Source organism: Pseudopodoces humilis, chromosome 10 (assembly GCF_049639895.1).
Source record: "Pseudopodoces humilis isolate 2021_Gansu_Grassland_sample_001 chromosome 10, ASM4963989v1, whole genome shotgun sequence".
Classification (NCBI taxonomy): domain Eukaryota; kingdom Metazoa; phylum Chordata; class Aves; order Passeriformes; family Paridae; genus Pseudopodoces; species Pseudopodoces humilis.
In genome coordinates this window covers 348,670-372,321 of record NC_142209.1, presented here as the reverse complement: position 1 = coordinate 372,321, position 23,652 = coordinate 348,670, and the positions used below count along the sequence as shown (strand labels likewise).

Sequence of the window (23,652 nt, the reverse complement as noted above, 5' to 3'; positions counted from 1 at the left end):
TTCCGGTGTCATGGCGGCCGGAGCGCGGCGGCGGGAGGGGGCGGGGCCGGGGGCGGGGCCGGGGCGGCGGGGGGGCGGGGGGGGGACGGCGATGTGAGGCGGCACGGCGCCATGTCGGGGTGCGCGTGGGGCGCGGCGCCGCCGCTGCTGGAGGCGCTGGGCCGGCTGTGGGAGGTGCAGGCGCCGCTGGGCAGCGGCTCCTCGGCCTCGGGGGACCGGGTGCGCTGCTGCGGGGGCCCCCGGGCCCCTCCCCGCGCCGTCAAGGAGTTCGTGCCGCCCCCGGGGCCGCGGCCCGGCCCCGCTCGCCGCCCCGGCGCCCGCCCGCCCGCCGCCGACTGCGCCGAGTACGGGTTCCGCAAGGAGCGCGCCGCGCTCGAGCAGCTCCGCGGGCACCGCAACATCGGTAACGGCACCCCCGCGCCCTCCCCGACCCCAGACAGCCCTTCTCGGGCACCCTCTGTCCCCCCAGGGCTGGCTCCCTCTGCCAAACCCGTGTCTCCGAGCCACCCTTTCAGGCAGGGAAGGGAGCTCCGGCGCCTTTGGGAATACAGCCCAGGCCGATGTGCCGCTGGGACTGGCACCCCTGCGGGCGGATTTGGGGGCTCCGAGCCTGGGCACCCCGGAGCAGCTTCCCTGCAGCGGGTGCTCCCGGGTGGGGGATCTGCGGCTGACATCCCCCAGGGAGACGGGCAGAGCGGGTCACTGCGGGCAGGGCACCCCAGAGTCCTCCTTTGGGCAGGGTGCCAGAGCCCCGGCCAGGACTGTGTTCACTGCGGGACAGCAGTGGCGCAATGTGTTCCCACGGGGCTGCAGCTTCTGGGCTGCCTTCGTGGGTGGGAGTGAGCCTGGGAAGGGAGGAAGCCTGTGTGTCAGAGGTGATTGTGGGAAGTGCCGAAGTTCACCCGCCACTGATAACTTTTTGTCGGTGTGAAATGGTTTTTAATGCCATAGTGTGCCTGGATGCCCACACAGCACATGGGTCCCCCATCTGCAAAGTTTGTCCCGGGATGAGGTTGACACGTTTCTAAAGAGTGGCCCTTTGTCCAGTTTGCCCGTTGGGATGTGCTTGTCCGTGCTGCAGGGACTGTCCTGAGCAGGAGCGCTCGGCCCTGTCACTTCAGCAGAGCCTGGGGAGTGTTGTGAGACCAGCCTGTCCAGAGCTCCTAGGGGTGACATGGCTGGTTTTCCCTTGCTGCTTCCTCCCTGGTTCTCTGTCTCTCTGAACGTCACCCGTTCCAAAAACATCTGAGCTGCCTGCCACAGCTTTTGTGGTGTGCAGCGTGGGAGGTGCTGGCCGCACGCTCGTTACCTGTCCCCGTGTCTCGTTGTAGTGACGCTCTACGGCGTGTTCACCAACCACTACTCTGCCAATGGCCCGTCTCGCTGTCTGCTGCTGGAGCTGCTGGACATCAGCGTGTCCGAGCTGCTGCTGCACTCCAGCAACCAGGGCTGCTCCATGTGGATGATCCAGCACTGCGCCCGAGATGTCCTGGAAGCCCTGGCTTTCCTGCACCACAAAGGCTACGTGCACGCAGACCTCAAGCCACGCAACATCCTGTGGAGCGCAGAGGAGGAGTGCTTTAAGCTCATTGACTTTGGACTTAGCTTCAAGGAGGGGAATCAGGTTTGGAATGTGCTACTCTTGAGGCAGATGGCTCTGTGTTGAGTTGTGTGGCCCTGTGATGTTTTCCAAGTGGGCTGATCGGAGTAGGAGCTGAGCTGGTGCTGAGGGTTTACTGGAAAAGGTTAAAATGTTGTCTGCCTCAGACACCAAAGCTGTGTTCCCATTCTCCTTGCATGTCTCTGGTTTCTGTTGATGTCTTAGTCTTTGTGCTACAAATTCCAATGTTAATGATGCACTGAGAAAAGTAGTGTCTCAGCTTCCTGGAAAGTTTGCTAGTTTTCATGTGGTCAGACGAGTGGGAGCACCCAGAAATGTAGAATTCCCTTTTATCATCCCTTATTTTGTGTAGTAGTAATCCAGGCTTTGCCATCAGCCTCCCCAGCCAAGAGTGTTATCTCTGGCAGCGTCCTTGTGCTTGCCTTTACTTTCACCCTATCTTCAGCAGCCTCTCTTCCTGAGGAAGTCTGGATGTTTCTTTCCCACACAAATCCATAGTCTGGTCCTGGGTGGGCAGTGTCTGTTCTTTACTGACACAGACAGTCTCTGCCTGTTCTCCTCTCTGTCCCATTTGCTGGTCTCCTGCTCAGTCTTCTTGCTGTCACTTTTGCTTTGAGGATACTGAGTTTTTTGTCCTTGTCCATTCTGTTCTCTTCCATGGCTTCTGATGGAAGCAGAGAGCTTCCTTTCACTCCTCCCTCTCTCAGTAGCAGCCTGTGAGGAGTCTCAGTAAAGCTTTCCCATCAGGTAACCTTGTAGCACACTTGTCTTTAATCACTGGGTGATGGATGGTAAATTTTTCTGTGCCTCCCTACAGTGTCCTGGTTTGTCCCTATTCCACGCACTTTACTCACTTAGCAGTTTTAAATTTATATACTTTTTTACTGGTTTACCTGGTATTGACAGTGCAGCCCACTGATTGTGAGTATCAGAGGGTTGTGTGGGTGACCTCTCTCTGAATTCTTTGGTACAGGAGTTGCTTTTAATGTTTGGACTTCTTAACTCCCCCGTGTTGTCTTCAGTTCTCCCACATTCTTGGCTGAGTTTCTGGTGGTAATCTGTTGCTGTCTATCAGCAAAATACACTCTCATGGTGTCCTGTGTCTAATGCAGATATTTTTATTTAATTCAGGTCTGTGTTTTGCTGCTTGCTGTGTGAGTTGCCTCATAATAGTTGATGGGGTGTTTTATTTGCTTCCATGGTTTCTTCCAATCTGCTTTCTTTGGGCTGAGTTTCCTTTGCCCGTTCTCAGAAAGACACTGGTTGTATGGGTGAACCTTGTGACCTTGTTTTGAATATGCACCAGGTACCAGTGTGCTGTCCCCACCCCTGCCTTGGGCCACAGCCTTTGTGCATAATTTCCTTATCTCAGTCCAAGACCACGATACTTTTATTTATGACAGCCCTGCCAAGCTTATCCTTACACAGAATTTCCTGCTATTGCTGTGTAACTGGGAATGGTTGTACACAGAGCAAGGTCTCACCCACTTACAGCTCTCAAAATGCTTTAGGTGGTAGGAGTGAAATTCCATCTCGCTCTTTTTGCTGGTGCCATTGACCACAGTGCTTTCTCTATCTGTAAATGTTGTTTGGGGGCCTGCCAAGCTGCTGCTATTGCCATGCTGGAGGCTCTGCTCCCCACTGATAGGAGCAGGGACACGGGTGAGCAGTTTGTGTATCATTCTTAAGCTCATAAACCACTTTTGAGCTCTGTTGCTGGAAGATGTCTTCTGTAAACTTTATTTTCAGTCAGGGAACCACATAATCTTGGTCTGAGTATATTCTCATGGTAAGAATTCCTAATCCTGTGCCTTATCCAGGCTTGCATATTCTTCTGTCATTCCTTGAGTTGCATCAGTGTATCTAAAATAAGCCCCCACATGTTAAAAAGGCCAGCATGCAGTTTGTCTTTGGACACTTCGAAGACTTGGCTGGACAAAGGCACATCTGACTGAGCAGGTACTGCCTGGAGCCTTCAGAGCAGCCCCTCCAGCCAGTACTTGTGTGATTCTCTAATTCCCTGTTTTCTTTGGAGCAGGCAGCCCTGGCAGCTGGGCAGGTACTGATTGCTGCAGCACTTGAGGCTTCAAGGGGAGATGGGAGAGGTGCATGGGAAGTGCCTTTGATGATTTCCTTGTCTGAGCATTTTAGCTGCCTGCTTCCAGAGAACATCAGCACCTGGATAATGGCAGCAGCTCGTGATGCTCAGTGCTCAGACAGGGCTGTCTGTGCTCTCAGGCAGATGACGTGGGAGAGAACTGTGGCTGCTCAGCCCTTAGCCCAAAATTTCTAGCATGGTCTGCATGTAGGAGAGGTTAAAGGGCCAGTGCACAGGGACATCCAGCCCCCTCCTCCCAGCAGTGCTGTCTTTCTGAGGTCAGTGCTGTTTTGCTGGGAGATGTTTTTCTTCCAGACAGTCCTGCTGTTCCCTCAGCACAGCAGTATGGGGAGTTGAACTGCCTGCCTTGCACAGCCGGCTCTACAAAGCTTTCTGTCAATTTAGCAATGGTATTTTGGGGACCCCTGTGGAAGGATATCAGAACTGATTTAAGGATAGAGTGGAGAACCTGAGTGTGGAAAATCAACTTTTTCTGTGTGCTTGGTCTCCTGTAGGATGTGAAATACATTCAAACAGACGGGTATCGGGCTCCAGAGGCAGAACTGCAGAACTGCCTGGCGCAGGCAGGGCTCCAGAGTGAGACAGAGTGCACCTCTGCTGTGGATCTGTGGAGTCTGGGAATCGTTTTACTGGAAATGTTCTCAGGAATGAAACTGAAACATACAGTCCAATCTCAGGAATGGAAGGTGAGACAGCTCTTGCTTGCACCAAATGAATCCTTCTGCTTCTTGTTCATAATCTGGATTTGTGAGGTAGCACCTGGCAACTAGGTAGTGTTTCCAGGATGTTTATCTAATCCTATTGCCTTGAGAATTAAGATTCCTGAGCCTTAAAGACCTACCTGCCCTGTGGGACTGGCGTGTCTGAATGCTACTTGTGTTCAGGTTACTGAAATAGGAGTGTTCCAGAAGTCTCTGTTTGGAGCCTGTGCCTTGCCTACATTTGGTGGGCAAACTGTGCTGGCTGTAGTTGTGGCATAGGAGGAAGAACAAAGCCAGTGGCTGATGGCTGTCAGCTAGTTCAGCAGCACAGTGACAGAGGAATTATTTGCTGGGTTTAGTGTAATGTTAGCTGTGATTTGGGGATCTTCTTGTAAGTCTGTATCCTGAGAAGGGGAAAGCTCTGTATTGTGAGCCTTGGAGCCTGACTGTCCTCTGTTCTGTGTGAAGTAACTTTGTGTTCCCCTTCCCAGAAAGAATATCCTTTCAGCACCACAATCTCCACAGTAACAGTGAAGTTTCCCACACGTGGGAATTTCCAGCTTTTGCTGGCAAATGGGAAAAAGTGAATTTGATGTGAGCCTGCTAGTTTAACATGTGAGGCTTGGGCATTGGGGATCTCTCACAAAAGCCCAGAGAAGCACAGCCCTCTGCATCCACTCTGGAAAGCCATCAGATGTTGCAAGCTTTGCACAGGCTGGTTTTTACCTCCCTAACCACTGTTTCTTTTCTTTCCAGACAAACAGTTCTGCCATCATCGATCGCATATTTTCCAGTGAGGGGGTGGTTAATTCAGCCATTCCAGCTTATCACCTCAGAGACCTTATCAAAAGGTACTATCACATATTTCATAACTGTTGCTTAAAGATGTGCTCTTCAAAGACAAGCCTTGCTCTTAGCAACTCAGAGCTCACACCTAACACTTCCTTTTCTTTTTTTTTTAATTTTTTTTTTAATCTCCCACTGTGCTGGTAACAAGTGCAAGCATTAGCAGAGATGCTTCAGTTCCTCAGATTTTGGCACAATTTGGAGTAAGCACATAGAGAGTATCAGTCATGATGCTGATCATTTGCTGTTTCAGTGCTTTGCACTGGCAGCAGATTGTATTTGGAGAAAACTGCAGATTTTGCTGCTTTTGGAGATTCTTACCATAAAAATGAGGGAGGGGGCAGAAAGTGCTGCTCTCCACTGCTGCCAGGATTCAAAGGCACTTTTGCAACTCTCCTGAGGAGTCTGCCAAGGGGGATTGTTTTCACTGTCCTGTGACTGTGCTCTGAGGCTACAGAGGGAATGAGGACACAACTTGGCAGAAATAGCATTGGGAGCCGCTGGTAAAGCCAAGTTAGGGATATTCTCAGGCATGCTCTGGGTTATTAGCTGCTTTGAATCCTATTTGTGAAAAGATCAGTGTGTGATCGCTCTCATAAGACTGCATGTATGCCCGAAACATGGGATGAATGGCCTGAGGATGTGGAACATGCTGTGTCTCTTGTAGACTTGTAAGTGAGCAATTTCCATTATTTGGTGCTGAGAGACATCAAGAAGGAAAGCTTGCTTTGCCATCTACCCAAAATGCTTTCAGGGGATCCTTCAGCTGTCCCACTCTTCTCCTTGTACCATAACCACCCCGAAGTTAGGGTGTTCCTCTGTGCTAACTTCTGCCTGAGTGGGATGTGTCAGTGCAGGAATGTCGCATGCATGAACATAAAGTGTCTTCTCTTGCAGCATGCTTCATTGTGACCAAGGAAAACGAGCCTCTGCTGAGAAGGCTTTATGCAGCCCATTCTTCAGCATTCCCTTTGGTAAGCTGTGGCTGTGGCCCCTGCTCAGGATTCTCTCAGCATGTGCTGGAAGCAGCACAGAGGGCAATTAACTGTTGTTTCTTGGTCTGGTCTCATTGCTGCTCCTCAGTGGCACTTGCCAGCTCTCCATGGCACCACAGGAGGGAGGTCAGAGAGGTGCCTGTGCTCTCAGAGCTGCCCTACTCCTCCAGCCCCACAGGCTGTCACTTTTTCATAGCTGGACTGATTAAACTCTGCCCCCGAGTGTACTGGCAGCAGCATTCATCTGAGGGCACAGAACCAGGATATTTACCTAACATTCTGGCTGTTGAGGTGCTTTTGAAGAGTGCAGTGCTATTTATGGTGAGTGGGTGGGTTTTCTTACAGCAAGTGTTTCCCAGTTCAGAAATCACCAGGAATGTGAACTCCTTGGGCAGTGGCCGGGGGTGGCATCTGCTGCTGCCTCTGCACAGGTCAGATAGTCCCAGTGTGTCTGTGGTGTGAGCCTGTTTCTGCAGTGACTGGCCTACAGTGGCAGGCCATGGACAGATGGCACTCTCATCTGGTGCTGTCCCTTTGATTTAATGAAATAGTGTTCTTTCCTCAAGATCTCCCCATGTGCTTTGCAGGCAGTCAGCGAAGGTGGGCTAACACCTCCCTGCTTGTGTCTGTCCCTGTGTTCTCTTCCAAATGCAATTCAGTAGCATTCTCCAGAGCTTGTGTGCTCTCAAGAGCACCAGTGAGGTGTTCTGCTGCATAAATTAATGCTTCAGGCTGAGCTAGCATTTCCCCTTGAATCTTGGCCCTGCTTTTCTTAAGCTCCTTGGTGTACCTTGCAGCAAAGATTGTTAAGTATTGCTCCTTAAAGATTCTGATATTTCTGTATGTTAGGCAAAGGTAACAAACTCATTCCTGTGTTCAAACTTCACACGTGTCTCAGAAGCTGTTCTAATCAAAGCTTTCCCTGGCTGAGCCTTGCAGCCAGCACTGCTTTGGAGCAGAGGGAATTGTATGTTGGCAGTGCTTTCTGGGCTGGTTTTAAACACACAGACCTCTAACTGTACCGAGGAAGGTGCTTCTGTGGCTACTGCTCGGAGTTTATATAACAGCTTCCATTTTTCTGAGGTCTCTTTGCTGCTTCTTTTCTTTGCCAGACTTGCACATATGCTTGTCTGCACAAAGAAGCATTTACTGCTGCTTTCCCAGCAAGTCAGAAAATGATCTGGCATTGCCTTTCACTTGGACACGGCTTTTCTGTTTAGAGCAAAGACAGCTGAGAATAGCTTTCCTTGTCATTTACAGCTAAGTCTTGTCTTTCCAGTTCATCAAGTCCTTTCCTGTGCTGTCAGTGTGGTTGGTGTCACCTGGCATTTGCAGAGGAGCAGAGGAGCTGGGCAGAAAGTACCTCCTAGGGCAGAGGGGGATTGCCAGAAATGTATTTGTCACTTGGGCACAAGAAGACCAGGTGTCTCTGAGTTCTAGGGGTTGGTTTGTCTCCCTCTCTAGAAAAAGACATGTGAAATGAAGGACAGGTTTACTTTAGTGTCTGTCTTTTCTCCCAGGTAGCAGGTGACAGGACAAAGAAGAAACAGCCTCAGGTTGCACCAGAGGAGGTTTAGATTTGTTCTTAGGAAAAATTTCTTCAATAAAAGGATTGTCAAACATTGGAACAGCCTGCCCAGGGAAGTGGTGGAATCACTATGCCCATTAAAAATGTGTAGATGTGGCACCTGGGAACATTGTTTAGTGGTGGGCTTGGCCATGCCAGGTTGGAGTTCATAATTTAAAAGGTCTTTTCCAATCCAAACAAGTCTATGATTCTGCAAATAAAAGAGGTGGCATATAAGACCATGGTGACACTTAAATGTTCTTTCAGTCTTCAGTTCATCTGATCATCTGACCAATAATATTTGGTTGCAAATAGTCCTATGGAAGAATAGTTCTAGAGGTGCACTAGGAGCTGGAACATGCCTTTCTTCAAAGGGCTGTCCCTGAGAGCTGTCTGGGCATCATCTGTACTGATAAGGCCTTTCACTCTGAGCTTTTCATAAGGGCTCTTCCATGACAGGCAGGAGATTTACAGCATCTGTGCTTGCCTTGCATCTCTTCTTGCACTGTGAGATCAACATCTGACTGTGCCTGGCAGAGATGTCAGCTCCCCCACAGGCATTGTGTGCTTAGCTGGGAAAAGTATTTCCTAGGAAATAACAGCTCACTTTGCAGCCATGGTCAGAAGGCTCAGACTGGAGACATGAAGCCATTTCCCTTTTCTCTCCCCTCACTGTCAAGTGGGGTAGCTATGAGGTCCTGCTATTGTGTTCAGCTGCTGTAGCTGCCAAAACAAATAAACGCATTAACACTCTCCAAGTACTGCAGCTTGGGTGCCCAGATCTTAAATCCATTAATGGCCTGTCACTAGTGTACAGGAGCACGAAATCAAGCATTTTTCCTGCAGAAGGGACGCTGTCCCTGTGGCTTTGAGTTTCCAGAGGACTGATTATCCTTGGAACGTGACTCTCACAGCTTTCATTAGCCTTTTCTCCTTGACTGTTGTCTTCTCCCACAGTGGCATCTATGCTGCCCTGCTCCAGGCCATCCTGGAGCTGCTTGTTTTCTAGAGCCAAGTGCCCCATGTCCAGCACCCAAAGGGTTTTATTTCTGCTCCTATGAAGTCCTTCACAGGATCACTGCTCACACACCCTGTGGCCGTGCCTGATTCTACAGCACCGCACTGTTTAAGTAGCTTAAGTATGGTGGTCTTCAAAGCAGTGGATTGCAGTTGGATTTTGGGGGGAGGAGGGTTTATATGGTGTTCAGGGAAGATCTAAAAGATATTCTAAGGAGATCTGAGAACAGCTGAATTAGGGAAGCTGGCCAGCCTGTTTTCAGCTTGTCTGGGAGCAGTGATGGGAGAGGCAGTTGCAGAGTATTCCTTTGATCTTCTCACATCTCCATGTAGATGGGGTAGTTTGTTCAACTAGCATGGTTCTTGAGGTCACATCAGTTTCTGAGACTGGGCTAAGCAGACACAATTCTAGCCTTAATTTGAAAAGCAATTTCAGATGCTGGCCTCAGAATAATTGCAGAGTGCGCTGAACCCTTTGGAAGAGTCAGTGCGCAGGTAAAGATAAGATAGAAATGGAGATTTCTGACTATAAATGCAGTTAATAGTGGAGGGAAGCAAAACTACTGCAAAGAGCAGTAAGTGCTTGAGTATCGCAGTGCATATTGAGTCAGCTTCCTGTTTGCTTGTTCCTTTGACATTGTTTCTTTAATTCTGTGGGTGTCAAACAGCTCCCCATATTGAAGATTTGGTGATGCTCCCCACACCTGTGCTGAGGCTGCTAAATGTTCTAAGTGATGCTTCTCTGCAGTGTGAAGAAGAGTATGAAGGTAGGTGCAATTTCCTTAAAGCAATGTTGTCTTACAGCCTCTGTTTTCTGTGGCTCTGGGGATGTGAGAGCAAGCAGGTGAGCAGTTAATAGGCACAAGAACAGCAAACGGAGCTGCCCAGCTGAGCTTTGGTTGCAAGGGGTCAACTGCACCAACAGAGAATAGACTGAGAGACAAAGCAGAGCTTGTAGGGAATTCTTGAAGGATCACAGATTGGTTTTTTAAAAAAAATTATTCTTTGGTTAGATGCCCACCAAATTCACAAGGTGTTTGTGCTTCTGCTGGATATGTACAGGACTCTGAAGCCCAATAGCACAGATCCTTAAAAATTTGCTAATGAACTTAGCCGAGATCTCAGCAGAGAACTAAAGTATCTCACTGGAGTTCCTAAAGAGTGGTGCATGGCAGGCGTGGTGGTGGGATTTGCATTTCTCTTGCTGTCAAATCCTTGTGAGCAGCACAAACGAGAGAGCTCTAGGAAAACAAGTTGAAAGGTCGAGTTCTGCTCACACAAAGAAGGGTTTGTGCCAGCTCCTTTAGTTCCCCTTCTCCAAGTGCCTTAGCAGGCACTCCTAAATCCCCAATGTTTTAGCTACTGGAATCTGCTGCTGGAGGTTCACTGCCTGCAGGTCTCTGTTCCTGAGCCTCAGTTCAGGCACTTCCATCTCATTATGTGGCCATTAAGCAGTGCCAGCTTCTGCTGTGTCACCTTGTGCTTGTTTATTTTAAATTGAGTGGAAAGGAATGTTTGTTGTCCGGGTGTTCTTGCTGTGTTCATCTCGCCTTCACTTGTCTCTTGGCTCACCCTAGTTTGCAAAGTGAAAGACAACCAGCTCTTTCCTTTCCCAGATATCCTGGAAGACATAAGGGAGGAGTGTCAGAAATACGGACCGGTGGTTTCCTTGCTTATCCCAAAGGAGAATCCTGGTAAAGGCCAAGTAAGTGAATGCAGGGAAGAAGCTGTGTGTTCCCACGTACACTCCACGTGCTGCAGGACTGCTGCTCAGTGCCTGGAAATGTGGCTGATGGCAGTGCTAAAAATAAATGGCTGTTTTGAAGGACAGCACAGGTTCCTTCTGGTTATGTAAGGTTACCTAACCTGGGAGGTGGAAGGATGGAAGGAATGAAGGGGAGAAGCCAGTTGGTGGGAGAGGAATTGTTGAGGGTGTAGACCAGCAGCATACTTTCTCCCACCTTACCAAGGAGCAGGAGATGAAATCCCAGTTTGGAGACTCAACTCTTAGCTCCAGTGCTCTCTGCTCAGCCGAGGATGGAGGGGAAAAATTTGTTTAGGAATGGTTTCCCCCATTGCAGGGGTGGGAGGTCTCAAGTGGCATGGTGCACTGCAAGTCCTACTTCTCTCTCTCTTTCAGGTCTTTGTTGAATATGCAAATGCTGGTGATTCCAAAGCTGCCCAAAAAATGCTGACTGGAAAGATTTTTGATGGCAAGTTTGTTGTGGCTACGTTTTACCCGCTGAGTGCCTATAAGAGAGGATATCTGTACCAAAACTTGCTGTAGGCAGTAGCAACAATCAGGAGAGCTGTCTTGCTCCTCTTCCTCACATGTTGAATGTGCAAAAGAGCTTCCTAGCCCTGGAGTCATCTGTGAAGGAGAGGTGCAAAGGACTTGAATGGGCTTTGAAACTTTACTGCTGCTTTGTGATGTGCTGAGGAGGGCGGGACGCTTTCAGCGTGTGCTTGTGTGTGTGCTGTGCTTGCTCATTTACAGGGGGTGTGGCTCTGCCCGGGCCACCCGGCTGGCAGCAGTGGGGACAGGGGGAGCCCGGGAGGCCGAGCAGATCCTGGAAAGGGCTTCTTGCTGATTGGAAGTGAGACCAAAGCCTTGGCCCTGGCACTGGGCTTGGCTCTGGGGAGAGGATTTCTTTGTTAAGCTTTCCTATAATGCAGGTACTCCTCTCCAGTGCTGGGGGAGGAAGAAGAAGGCTTGCCTGCTTTTTGTTGATACCTATTATAAATAAAGAAGCAGAAACACCATCCTCTCTAAACCAGACCAGGAGGACTTTTGAGTCTTCTCACACAGAGCAGAGGGAGGCAATGAAATTGGATCTGCTGAGCCTGTGGGGTTACCCGGTCATGGTGACCTGAGCAGAGCCATGCAGCTGATGCTGGGCTGGGCAGTGAGGTGTGGATGATGCTGCCTGTGGGGAGCTGAGCTTGCTTGTATGCCTGGGGTGGGCCGGGACTGATGGTGGAGACCTGGTCAGAGCAGTGCCAGCCTCAGTCCCAACACAACCTGTAAGCACTTTGTAGCCTGAGTAGATGTGAAAACCGTGCCGTGTGGATTCATCTTTCTAGCACATGCCCTGTGCTGGCTCCTGATGCTCCCTAGCTCTGATGCCAAATCATCTGTGATATGTAAGCATCTTTTCAGTGATATTTTTGGAAAGGAGTGCTACAGCACACAGTATTCTTTGTGGCACAGCAGGACTCCTGCCTTGGGAGTCTTACAAGAGCAAATATTTGTCCGTTGTAGGTCCCACGCTTGGCTTTTCTGTGTTGTGCGTTTTGGTTTTGCATTAACCCATTAAGACTTGTAGATTAGAAGCACTGACACTTTTGGTCCTTCATAGGTTACAAAAAGGGCTTGAGGCAATCTGAGATCCTGTACAGAAAGGGCTTAATCAGTCATCAGACTGGACTGGCCAGGAGAAGGTCTTTCACAGTGTCAGGGACAACAGCCACGTGCCTTTGGGGAAGACACTGGTGAGCAGCATCACTTCCCCCCAAAGCGCGCTCTGCTCCCGTGGCTCCAGTCAGCTGCTGCCACGGGGCAGGCAGAGGCTGTTTCCCAGGGATTTCCAGATCCATGCACCCAGCAGAGCCTCTCCCAACAGGGTGGGCACTCTGCTCCTGTTGGGCACAGTGTGAAACAGCCCTCTTTAGAGAATCACCAGTGTATTCTGGCTTGTGGTCTTGGTCCCAGTTTCAGTGAGGAGGAAAGCCCTCCTGAATTCTTTTCTTCAGATGAAATGCTTGGGGACAGCTGCCTGAACCATCCCCGACCTTCCTTGGAATAATACCTGAATTACCTTGCAATTTAGCATTTGCATTTTGCTGATGCTGGACTTGCTGGAATCCTGCACTTAAAAAGCTCCTCTTGATTTTTTGCCCTGTGTGTGGTGTGTCAGGAGATCCAATGTCTGTAGCATTTCATGAGTCTGAGTTGCTCTCTGTGCTGGTGTATAGTCCTGTCTACTGTGGCCTGTACCAAACTCCCTCAGAAAGGACCAATCTGAATTCTTCTGTTGCCTTTGAGATGGTGGGCTTGCCAGGTGAAGGAAAAAAAAATCCCACAATGAGTTCTAAGGTGTGATTTGCTGATCAGATTTTTCTGGGAATGATGCTACTTTGGTGTACATAGTTGTTCAGCAGCCTTTGCATAGGTGGGGTGTGTGATTCATTGCTTTTAGCTGAACTGTCCTTTTGGTGAAGCACCTTTTAGTGTCTGGGAGGAACTGAATGATTAACTGGGTGAGGGTTTTTCCTGAGTGGAGAGCAGTGTTTAAAGCGTGGCTGGGTCTTGGCTGACCTACTCAGCTCTGCGATACTGCTGTCCCTGCGGGTTGAGCCAGAGCTCAAAGCACTTTGGTGCAGGCCTGCACATGTTGAATGTCAGCAGCACTGAGCCGGCAGGAGCAGACCCCAGAGCTCCTGCCCTGCTGAGTGCCAGCTCCCCTGGGTGCAGGGTGTGAGGTCTGTCACCTACAGCAGCACTGGGACAGGGACATGCTGGGATGCAGGTACGGAACTAAAATGTGTTTAAGGTTCTCACATGCATTTGTCGAGGACTGTGAGCTGCTCTGTCATCTTTCAAGCATGACTTTTTCAGTCAGAATTCTTTCAACTAAAGATAGAGCTGTGCCAGGATTGATGTTCATAGAGGAGCTACAGCCTGTTCCTGCAGCATGGCAGCTCTTCCAGCAGAGTTTGGCTGAGGTTTTGTTCAGCTTCTTTAACAGCAGCTAAATAAATCCTCACGATGCAAACTCCTGCTACCAGACATTTTTCTTCAGATGCTCATTGACCAGGCTTGAACACTGAGCTGGGTAAAAACCCCAAAGCTGCTTTTCTTTATATTCCTCCTGGCAAGAGTTGAAGATGTTGATCTCTGTCCTGTCACTGGATCCACCCTTCTGCAGGCTCTGGGGTACAGGGAAATTTAGAAGCATTGTATTGTTATTCCTCACTCTCTGCCTTCCAAGACTTTTTCTGTCAAAATGAAGCTCACTCTGGTGTTTCAGTGACCTCTTGGTGTCTTGGCATAAGTTTTAGCCCTGCTGAAACCTTTGAGTTCCTTAACTCTGGATTGTATCTGAATTGTGCATGGCGATTCAGTCTAAGACATCTGTCGTGGTGTGTCTGGGATGGGCCTGGCTTTCCTCATCTCGGGATTACTGCCTGCTTGAGGTGCACAAGTGTTGAGGCTTTCCACTCAGATGCTCGCTGGGTTTCCTGGTCTGTGCTGCTCCCCCCCACTAACCCTCGGTGTAGCACCAACCTACATACCCTATTCGCAGGGGAACTGGTGTTTAAATCACTGGCCAAAGCACAAGTCAGCTCCAGTCTTAGCCGTATTCCTAATTTTATTCTCACTGCTCTTGAGCCTCGTAACAACATAGCCTGAGCACCGTGTTGTAGCCAGGCTCTTTCCAGAGGGTTCAGTACACCTCCTCGTGCTGTGCCGGATCCTGTAACCACGTGCCTCCCTTCGGGTTAGATGTCAACTGTTGTATCCCGTCACGCACCGTTGCCGAGCAGATGTGTGCTTGATACAGGTGATCAATAAACAACGCTTCAGTACGACGTGGTTGTGCAGCGTGCCCTTCTTGTGGGACACTGAAATGTCACATAGCTGGGCAAGTTCTCTGTCACCGAGCACCAGGGCCTCGGTCTGGGGACACAGGACTGGACCCAGCCGTGGCAGCGCTGGTATTTGTGCTTGGTGACCGTGGCTGTCAGAACCCCTTCCAGTTCCAGTGAGGGGTGGTTGTAGCTTGGAGGCGGGGAACTGTGGGATAGAGGGGGCTGTTAACATTATTATTGGGCTTTAACGAAGCAGGTTCATCTAAGGAGGGGGATTTCACCACAGCTGTTGGTCCTGCAGCAGGACATCTCTGTCTCCTGTGGCTGACCTGATACACAAAGGACCCGTAGAAAGTATCACCTGCAAAATACCCTCCCTGTCAGGAGAGAGTTCTCCCTCCCTGTCAGGATTTCCACAGAGCCTGGATGTGCTGTCTCCACTCCACTTCCCCACTCCACCCCTCTTAGCACACATGTGTACGGGAAATCATCTTGGAATACATTTTGAGTCACGCCAACAGCGTTCCAGCCAGGGAGCAGTAACAGTGATTTACCCTATCATTTCCATACTGTTATAACTCCCATTAAGACACTAAGAAAAGTCTTCCTTTTCCTCTGATTGCACTCCCCGGGCATTCCCCGCAGGCCGGGCTGCTCTGTGCCTGGCCGGAGCCCAGTGTGTCCCCTCCCGGTCACTGGGGGCTCGGCTTCCTGCGGCAGTGCTGCTTACTCAGCCTGGGGCTGTCCTGAGGGCTCCCCATGCTGTGTCCTCCGTGGGCCGGCTCTCCTGAGGGCTCCCCATGCTGTCTGTCCTCCCTGGGCCGGCTCTCCTGAGGGCTCCCCATGCTGTGTCCTCCATGGGCCGGCTCTCCTGAGGGCTCCCCATGCTGTGTCCTCCCTGGGCCGGCTCTCCTGAGGGCTCCCCATGCTGTGTCCTCCCTGGGCCGGCTCTCCTGAGGGCTCCCCATGCTGTGTCCTCCATGGGCCGGCTCTCCTGAGGGCTCCCCATGCTGTGTCCTCCATGGGCCCCCTGTCCTGAGGGCTCCCCATGCTGTGTCCTCCCTGGGCCCCCTGTCCTGAGGGCTCCCCATGCTGTGTCCTCCCTGGGCCGGCTGTCCTGAGGGCTCCCCATGCTGTGTCCTCCATGGGCCGGCTGCTGACGCACAGCCTGCCCGGGAGAGGCTGAGCTTGCACAATCCCCGCCGGGGGAGCGGTGCTTCGGCTGCAGCTCGCTGACGCTGCCCCGTGCCGGCACCGGGGGTGGCTCCTGGCGGTGTCGGTGCAGGGCCGGGAGCTGCACTCGCTGCCCCTGGGGCTCCCTTGCAGTTCGGCACATTCTGTCATTCCGGCATGCCGCGCCACCCCGATGACGGCAGGAGCGGCGCGTGTGTCATCGCTGCTGACGCCCCGAGGCCGGGCCGGGCCGGGCTGACTCCTCCTCCCCGGGGATCGCCGCCGCTTTTTGGGGTGGATTTGGGCTTTTTCCATCCCCTCCGGGCCCGCCGGGGCCGCGCGCTGACGTGGCGCGCGTTGCCATGGCAGGCCGCGGCGCGCGCCCCCGCAGCGGCCGCTCCCATTGGCGGCGGCGCAGCGAGGGGGGCGGGCGGTTCCGCCCCTCCCCCGGCGCCCATTGGGCGAGCGGCGCCACCACGTGGTGAGGGGCCCGGCCATTGGCCGGCGGGCGGTATAAAAGCGGCGGGGGCGGCAGCCCCCCGGCGGCGGGCGGGATGGAGGCGGCCGGGGCTGAGGGGCGAGAGGCGGCGGCGCTGCGGGAGCGGCTGGCGGCGGGCGGCCAGGACCATGTGCTGCGCTTCTGGCCCGAGCTGGATGGCGCGGCCCGCCGGGCGCTGGCGGCCGAGCTGTGCCACATGGACGTGGCCGAGATCAACCGCTTCTTCCGCCGCGCCCGCGGGGACGGCGGCGGGGCGGGAGCGGCGGCGGGGCTGGATGCGCGCATGGAGCCGGTGCCGCGGGATGTGCTGGGCAGCGCCTCCCGCGACCGCGGGCTGGTGCCGCGCTGGGAGAGCCGCGGTAGGTGCGCGGGGCGGCGGGGCTCGGAGCGGCGGGCAGCCGGAGCGGCGGGCCCCACGCGTGTCTGCTCCCCCAGGGCTGGCGGAGATCGCGGCGAGCCGCGTGGCCGCGCTGCTGCTGGCCGGCGGGCAGGGCACCCGCCTCGGCGTCCCCTACCCCAAGGGCATGTGCGACGTGGGGCTGCCCTCCCGCAAGACCCTCTTCCACCTCCAGGCCCAGCGCCTGCGGCGGCTGCAGCAGATGGCGGAGGAGCAGCACGGCACTCCCTGCCACATCCCCTGGTGAGCCACGGCCTCGGGGGGACAGGACTGACAGTGCCCGGCTGGCACCGCTGCATCAGGGCCCGGGGGATCGGCACAGCCCTCTGGGTGTCAGCAGCCCGCGATCCCCTGCAGTTCCCTTTGGCAGCCCGAGGCTAGCCTGGGTTGGTGCAGTTCCCTTTGGCAGCCCGAGGCTAGCCTGGGTTGGTGCAGTTCCCCTTAGTAGCCCCTGGGTTGATGCAGAGCCCCTCGGCAGCTCAAGGACCACAGACTGGCATAGCCCCTCTTGGTGTCAATGCTTTGCAATGGGCGTAGCCCCTTAGAGTGAGGGGTTCAAGGCTGGCGCTGTCAGGTCCCACGTTGTCAGACTCAGTCCCACAGCCCTTGGGAAGGGCTTTCATGTCCATGCAAGGTGGAAGCTGCTGAGGTGCTCTGTAGACAAGGCAGGAGCTGGCACTGCAGCTGGGTGTCCCATGCACAGTGTTGTGTAGTTTTGGAGATAACGTGTTGCAAGAAGGGTGAAACCTTTCATTGGCATGTCAAGGTGGTAGGACCACAGCAGGTCAAATCCTCCTAGTGTGGAGGGGTGAAAAGCCTATCCTGGGTGTTCTCCACATTTGGGATGAGGGGTGTGAGACCCTGCCTCTCCTCCCTGCTCATTGGGTGTCTTTTACTCTGCAACAGGTACATCATGACAAGTGGCCGCACCATGGAGTCCACCAAGGAGTTCTTCCAGAAACATCGCTATTTTGGCTTGAAGAAGGAGAACATCATCTTCTTCCAGCAGGGCATGCTGCCTGCCCTGGGATTCGATGGGAAAATCCTGCTGGAGGAGAAGGGCAAGATTGCTATGGCACCAGGTTGGTGGCCAGGGGTGAGACGTGGTGCTGAGGAGCAGCTTTTGGAGCTGCAGTCTTCACTGTGACCTGGCCCGCGGCTGACTCGGGCTGGGAGTGTCTGTCTCGGCAGGGAGGACCAGGCTGGGACACAGCTGGGCTGGTGACCTTCCACATCAGCCCACGGGGAAGGAGGATGAGTGTGGATGGCTGACAGGGAGTGGGGTGTTGCTGCAGCCCCAGGGGTGTGTTCCCTCTGCAGATGGCAACGGGGGCCTGTACCGGGCCCTGGGCTCACACGGCATCATGGACGACATGGAGCGGAGGGGAGTGCAGAGCGTCCACGTCTACTGTGTGGACAACATCCTGGTGAAGGTGGCTGACCCCAGGTTCATCGGGTTCTGCTTGGAGAAGGGAGCAGACTGTGGGGCCAAGGTATGGTTTTGGGAGTAGGCAGGCACTGCTTCTGCAGAACTGGGTGGGCTCTGTCCTGCTCCTTGTCTGGCTTCCCTGACTTTACACCCTTCATTTGCTGGCTTGCCACTACCGGGAGGGATAGCTAAGTACCTGGAGCTCGCTGGTGAAGTAACACATGCTGCTAGAGTCCTGCCTGCCCCTGGGATAGTCCTGCCTGCCCCTGGGATAGTCCTGCCTGCCCCTGGCAACCTGGAGGATGCCTGGCACTGCTCTTCTGCCTTGCACAGGGATGTGGCACCAACAGGCCCAGGGCTTAGAGGTCCCCCTGGGCCAAGAGGCAAGAGGCTGCTTGGGAGCCCTGTGTAGCTGGCTGGTGCACACCTGGGTGCTGGGCAGCTCTTTTCTGGATGGCTGTGGGTAGCACAAGCAGACAAGATCCTTGCCATAAGCTGCCAGCTGTCCCCAGCCTGACATCCTGGGCACCAGACCAGGACACGGTGGGTGCAGCTGACGCTGAACCCGGCCCCATTTCTTGTGGATAGGGCATTGCACACTTCAAGCTTTGCTTAAAGACTGGCTTGACAGCCAGAGTTTTTGTTTGCATTGGGCTTGGCTCTGGCAAACAGGTGAAAGAACTTACTGGCCTTGCAGCTTTCAGAGGGTAAGCTGAGAAAGGCAAGGCAGTTTCTCCTCCTGGCCTGCATGAAAGAGGAAATAAACCTTAGCACGCAGAAAGGAGAAAGCCCTGCGCTGCTGCATGCCACCACTCTGTGTGACAGTGGTGGGTAGGGATTTGCTGGGGTATCCCACACTCAGATGGAGCTGTGTGAGGTGCAAGGAGGAGAGGAAGGTCAGGGGGATGGCTCTGCTGAGCCAGCAACCTTTTGGTTGTGCATAGCAAGCTGGCTAAAAATATCCGTGCCAGCTGCCAGCTGCAGGTTGGCTTGGTGCCACATCCTGCTGTGCCCTCTGGGCGTGTCTCACACCTGTCACCCGGCCCTGCCATCGCAGCTTCCTCCAGTCCCCAGTGCCAGAAGCAGCTGGGAGGGCTCCAGCATCCCCATCCCAGCAGAGGGAAAGGCCTGGTCCGGGCCCGCTGTTTACAGGGGAGTGTGTTTGAGGCGTGGGGCTTTGGGTGCTTTCCCTGACAGTGCTTCCCTCGGGCAGGTGGTGGAGAAGACCAACCCCACGGAGCCGGTGGGCGTGGTGTGCCGTGTGGACGGCGTGTACCAGGTGGTGGAGTACAGCGAGATCTCCCTGGCCACCGCCCAGCAGCGCGGCGCGGACGGGCGGCTGCTCTTCAACGCGGGCAACATCGCCAACCACTACTTCACCACTGCCTTCCTGAAAGACGTGGTCAAGTAAGGGCTGCTGGAGTGCCAGAACAGGAGTGCTGGTGCTGAAGTGCCTCTGCTGCTGGGCAGAGCTGGCTGTGCCTTGCTTTCTGCTGGTTGAGCTCCAGGCGTGCTGGGATGGGGCCCCCGGTGTCTGGCCCTGCACAGCTGGTCTGACCCCACCTCTCTGCACAGCCCCTTCCTTCACATAAGGTTTCTCCGGGCCATATGTGGATGCTGCTCCCAGAGCGCAGGCATGTGGGGCCGGCCCTCCTGGCTGCTGTGGGGACGAGCAGCCCGTGCCTTGGGGCAGCCGGGGTCAGAGCAGGGCAGCTGTCCTGCTGCAGCAGTGGCTGAGCTGGGGACGTGGCTTGCCTGGGCAAGTGACGTCTCTTTCTTGGCCCGTTACAGCACTTACGAACCACAACTGCAGCACCACGTGGCTGAGAAGAAGATCCCACACGTGGACATCACTACAGGGCAGCTAATCCAACCCGAGAAGCCCAATGGGATTAAGATGGAGAAGTTTGTCTTCGACATCTTCCAGTTTTCCAAGTATGTCCTTTGTTCTCCGTGGGGTCCAGGCTGGCTGCTGGCTCTCCCTGGGGCAGCTCTGAGAGCCTCTGGGGTTGTGCCAGGGTGTGCCCACTGGCGCTGCCCGGGGAGGGGGACAGGCTGGCAGCTGGAGGGATGGGCCTTGTGTGCCTCTTGCTGGGCTTGAGCCCTGCTCCTGTGCCAGAACATCTGCTGACCCTACGGGCCAGGCCCTCCCCTCCCTCCTGCGTGGCTGTGAAAACAGCCTGTGGGTGTGGGCTGGGGGAGGGCTGTGGGCCCAGCTCAGCCACCCTGGCAGGGGAAGCAGCCACAGTTTCCAGACCTGAGCCTCCCACGCTGTGTTCCCCCAGGAAGTTTGTGGTGTACGAGGTGCTGCGTGAGGATGAGTTCTCTCCCCTGAAGAACGCTGACAGCCAGAATGGCAAGGACAACCCCACCACAGCCCGACATGCCCTGATGTCCCTGCACCACTGCTGGGTTCTCAATGCAGGGGGGCACTTCGTGGATGAGAACGGCACACGCATCCCTGCCATCCCTCGGTGAGCTGCTTCTCCACTTGGGGCTGGATATTGAGCACAAGGCAATCCCAGCACTGATAACGGTGTCACAGAAGCGGCTGGCTATGGGTCCCCTCTCCTGGGTGACCTGCGGAGCAGAGCTGGGTGTGAGCTGTGTGGTGGCAGCAGGAGTGGTGCTCAGCCAGCAGCAGCTTTCCTTCTCAGTTCAGCACCTGAATCCTGCCAGCCTCCATTGCACAGCCAAGGTTGGCTCTGCAGGGAGGGGGTGGCTCCCTAAAGCCAGAGCAGGCAGCAGATCCGTGCAGCCAGGCTGGCATCAGCACATCCCTCGAGCACAAGAGCTCCCGCCGCCCTCTTTAGGGATCAGCAAACCCCAGACTCGTTTGGCTCTGGTTTTCCCCCCTTGCTAACCCTTGTTTATTCCCGTGTAGCGTCACAAACGGAAGGTCAGCTGCCAGCCCAGCAGATGTCAATGACAAGTAACTATTGGTGTCCCCAGGTGCATGGTGGCGGGGCTGTGCTTAGGGACTAACGGGCTGCAGGCAGAGCAGCGTGCCAGGCTAACGGGGCCGCATGCGGGCACTGGGGCATGGCACCACCGGGCACGGGGGCTTCTCCTGGTGGCGGGCGCAGGCAGCTCCGCTCCCGGCCGGGCTCCTCTCACAGGGGTGACTGGATGGGGCTCATGCTCTTGGTGCAGGATGGCAGCAGCCTGGTGCTGGCTGCACGCAGCCCCCAGGGGTCACAGCATGGCAGGGACTGCTCCTGGCGGTCCCAGAGCTGGGGATGGCTGCCGTCTCCTCCCGGTGTCCGCCAGGCAGACCCAAATGGGATTAAAAACACGAAGCAAACGTCAGGCAGGCTTTGATGTAGCATGTGTGAATCTGAGCACAGCAGCCAGCTGGGCTTTGTGTGACTCCAGCTCTTGAGTTTGGAAGATCCAGAGCGTGACACCAGGGAAAGCCCCTGGCTCAGTGCTGGAAAGTTTACGGGAATACACAGGGAAGCTTTAACTCTTCCGTTGTGTTCTGTAGGCACAGACGTGCTGGGACTTGGAGCTGGTGAGTGTAAATGACTCACAGAATTAGCAATCTTGTCACATTCCCTTCTTTCGGAAGCTGCATCTTCAGACACTTTCTGGTGGGATACAGCTGTTTTATATATTTTAATTCCAGACTCCAAGTGTTTTCAGGCTTACGACTAAGCCATTACACTAGTTAGCATGTAGGAGAAAGGATGCACCTTGTCTTACATTTACCCTTCATAACCACTTAATGTCAATTTTTTTTTTTTAAAACAACTATCTTGAATCTAACACTCAAGGTAAACACCAGTGTGGGTTGGGCTGGGTGAGTTTTATCTACTGACACTTGGGACAGGAGGGGGCTGAGTGAGTGCGTGGCAGCAGGAAGGAGCTTCAGCCTGGGTGAAGGGAGTGTTGTCACGGATGGCATCCTGCCATGCCTGCCTGGCTGCTGTGGCCACTGGCTGGGAAGGGCCACGCTGGGGTGCTGTTGCCGTGGCTGCTTGTTGGGTCCACACAGCTGCACTCCCAGCTGGATCCCGGGATCATCCAAGCGTGTCCTACGGAGGCTGGTGGCAGCACTGGTGTGGTCCTGACATTCTGCTCACCAGCTGCAGCCCACAGGCAGAACAGAGGAGGCGAGATGATCTAACAGGCAAAGGCAGAAGGGGCAGACAGTGTTTCAGGGAGTGTTTCTGAGGGAGCAGAAGGGCTTACCCTGTGTCCTGAGGTTTTAAGCAAGAGAGGGCTTAAAGCAAGACCTCTTGTGTCCAGCCGAACGGGCAGGTGCTCGGTGAGTGCATCTCACATCACCCCAGGGCTGCAGGAGGAGAAGGAAAGGGTGACTCGTTCCCAGGCAGCATCAAAAACAGCGGGGCTGGGGGCACAGCCACTGCTGTGGTTACAGACATGGAAAGGCACCCTGAAAGCCCCATCTAAAGCTCTTTTCCCTTTCAGTCGCTGCTGGTATCTAAACTTTAGCTGGCATCTCTGGAGAGCACGCAAGGCTTGACTAACCCAGGGCAGCTCTGCACTGGCAGGGTCTGTGTGGGCCCCAGACAGCCCCTGAGCCTCCGCCTGGCCTCCGCAGATCTTGGGCCCATCTGTGTCCCCTCCCTGGGCTGTACCTGACTCTCCTGACTGTACATTTGTCTCTGCAGCCTGAAGGATGCAAACGACCTGCCAATCCAGTGTGAAATTTCTCCCCTGGTCTCCTACGGAGGAGAGGTGAGTACTGGCTCTGCAGAGCTCGGAGGCCTTTGCAGATGGAGCGGGCTGGCAGGGCACACATGTGAGGGGATAAGGCACAAAAGGGACTCCAATTCACTGGGGAGCTTTTTGGGGCAGTGCTCCCCTGGGTGCCAGCACAGGAGGGGAGCAGAGGCCCCGTGAGCAGCACAGCAGAGCGGGTGATGTGCTGTGTTCTGATGAGCCCCTCCTCATTCCCCTAGGGTCTGGAGAAGTACGTGAAGGACCGAGAGTTCCGCACACCTCTGATCATTGACGAGGATGGGATCCACGAGCTGGTGAAGAACGGGATGTAGAGGCAGCGTGGTGCCCATCCTGCCAGGAGCTCACAGGCTGATGGCTGGGCCTGGCAGGGACAGCTCTGTGCAGAGCAGGATCTGACCCACTCGGTTCTTGGCACGTTGTATGCTCCTATTTATATTTTAATTTAAAAACCAAACACTATGGATTCCCCTGCCACAAAGCACAGCTGTGGTGCTGCTCTTTGCTCTCCAGGCTGTGGGCATTTATTTTTAAACATGTATATAGTAATAGTCATTGTACATGCAGAGAGAGGATTTTTATGGTACGGGGCTGGGTTTAATCTTGAATTTTTATTTTTTTTAAATCTACATGACTATTTTTTTTTAATAGGGTTCTTGTCATTGCCCATGTCCTCCCTTTTGGTCATCCTTTGTATATTGCACAACTGGAAGCCCCCAATTAAACTCTGAGTCCCTCCTGTTTGTCATCTGGTGGTGTCTGAGTGACAGTGACTTTCCAGCAAGAGGCTCATGGAGCAGAGAGCTGACAGCGTCATGCCAAGTGCTCTGTTCAGTGCAGTGAGGGTGGCTGCAGACAGGGCCTCTAGCCTGCACTGCTCATTTGGGGCCTTCCTGGAGGAAGCAGAGAGTTGCACCCTCCTCTCTCATTTCTGCAAACAGTGGCAAGCCTTGAGGAGGTGGGAACAGGGAGGTGTGCTCAGGGTGAAA

At 54.1% G+C, this 23,652-nt stretch overlaps 2 protein-coding genes across 2 annotated transcripts; both read left to right on the top strand.

Moving 5' to 3' along the window:
- Positions 1-111: 111 nt before the first annotated feature.
- Positions 112-14,458, top strand: UHMK1 (U2AF homology motif kinase 1). Its single transcript, XM_005528723.3, has 8 exons — positions 112-403; positions 1,332-1,624; positions 4,235-4,426; positions 5,198-5,292; positions 6,185-6,261; positions 9,535-9,633; positions 10,483-10,571; positions 11,007-14,458. Exons 1-8 carry the CDS (start codon positions 112-114, stop codon positions 11,151-11,153), a joined length of 1,284 nt encoding a protein of 427 aa, XP_005528780.2. The 3' UTR covers positions 11,154-14,458.
- A 1,727-nt stretch (positions 14,459-16,185) lies between these two features.
- Positions 16,186-23,411, top strand: UAP1 (UDP-N-acetylglucosamine pyrophosphorylase 1). Its single transcript, XM_088060642.1, has 10 exons — positions 16,186-16,489; positions 16,566-16,770; positions 17,434-17,609; positions 17,848-18,020; positions 19,170-19,363; positions 19,748-19,891; positions 20,242-20,430; positions 20,841-20,888; positions 22,594-22,660; positions 22,885-23,411. Exons 1-10 carry the CDS (start codon positions 16,186-16,188, stop codon positions 22,975-22,977), a joined length of 1,593 nt encoding a protein of 530 aa, XP_087916768.1. The 3' UTR covers positions 22,978-23,411.
- Positions 23,412-23,652: the final 241 nt, after the last annotated feature.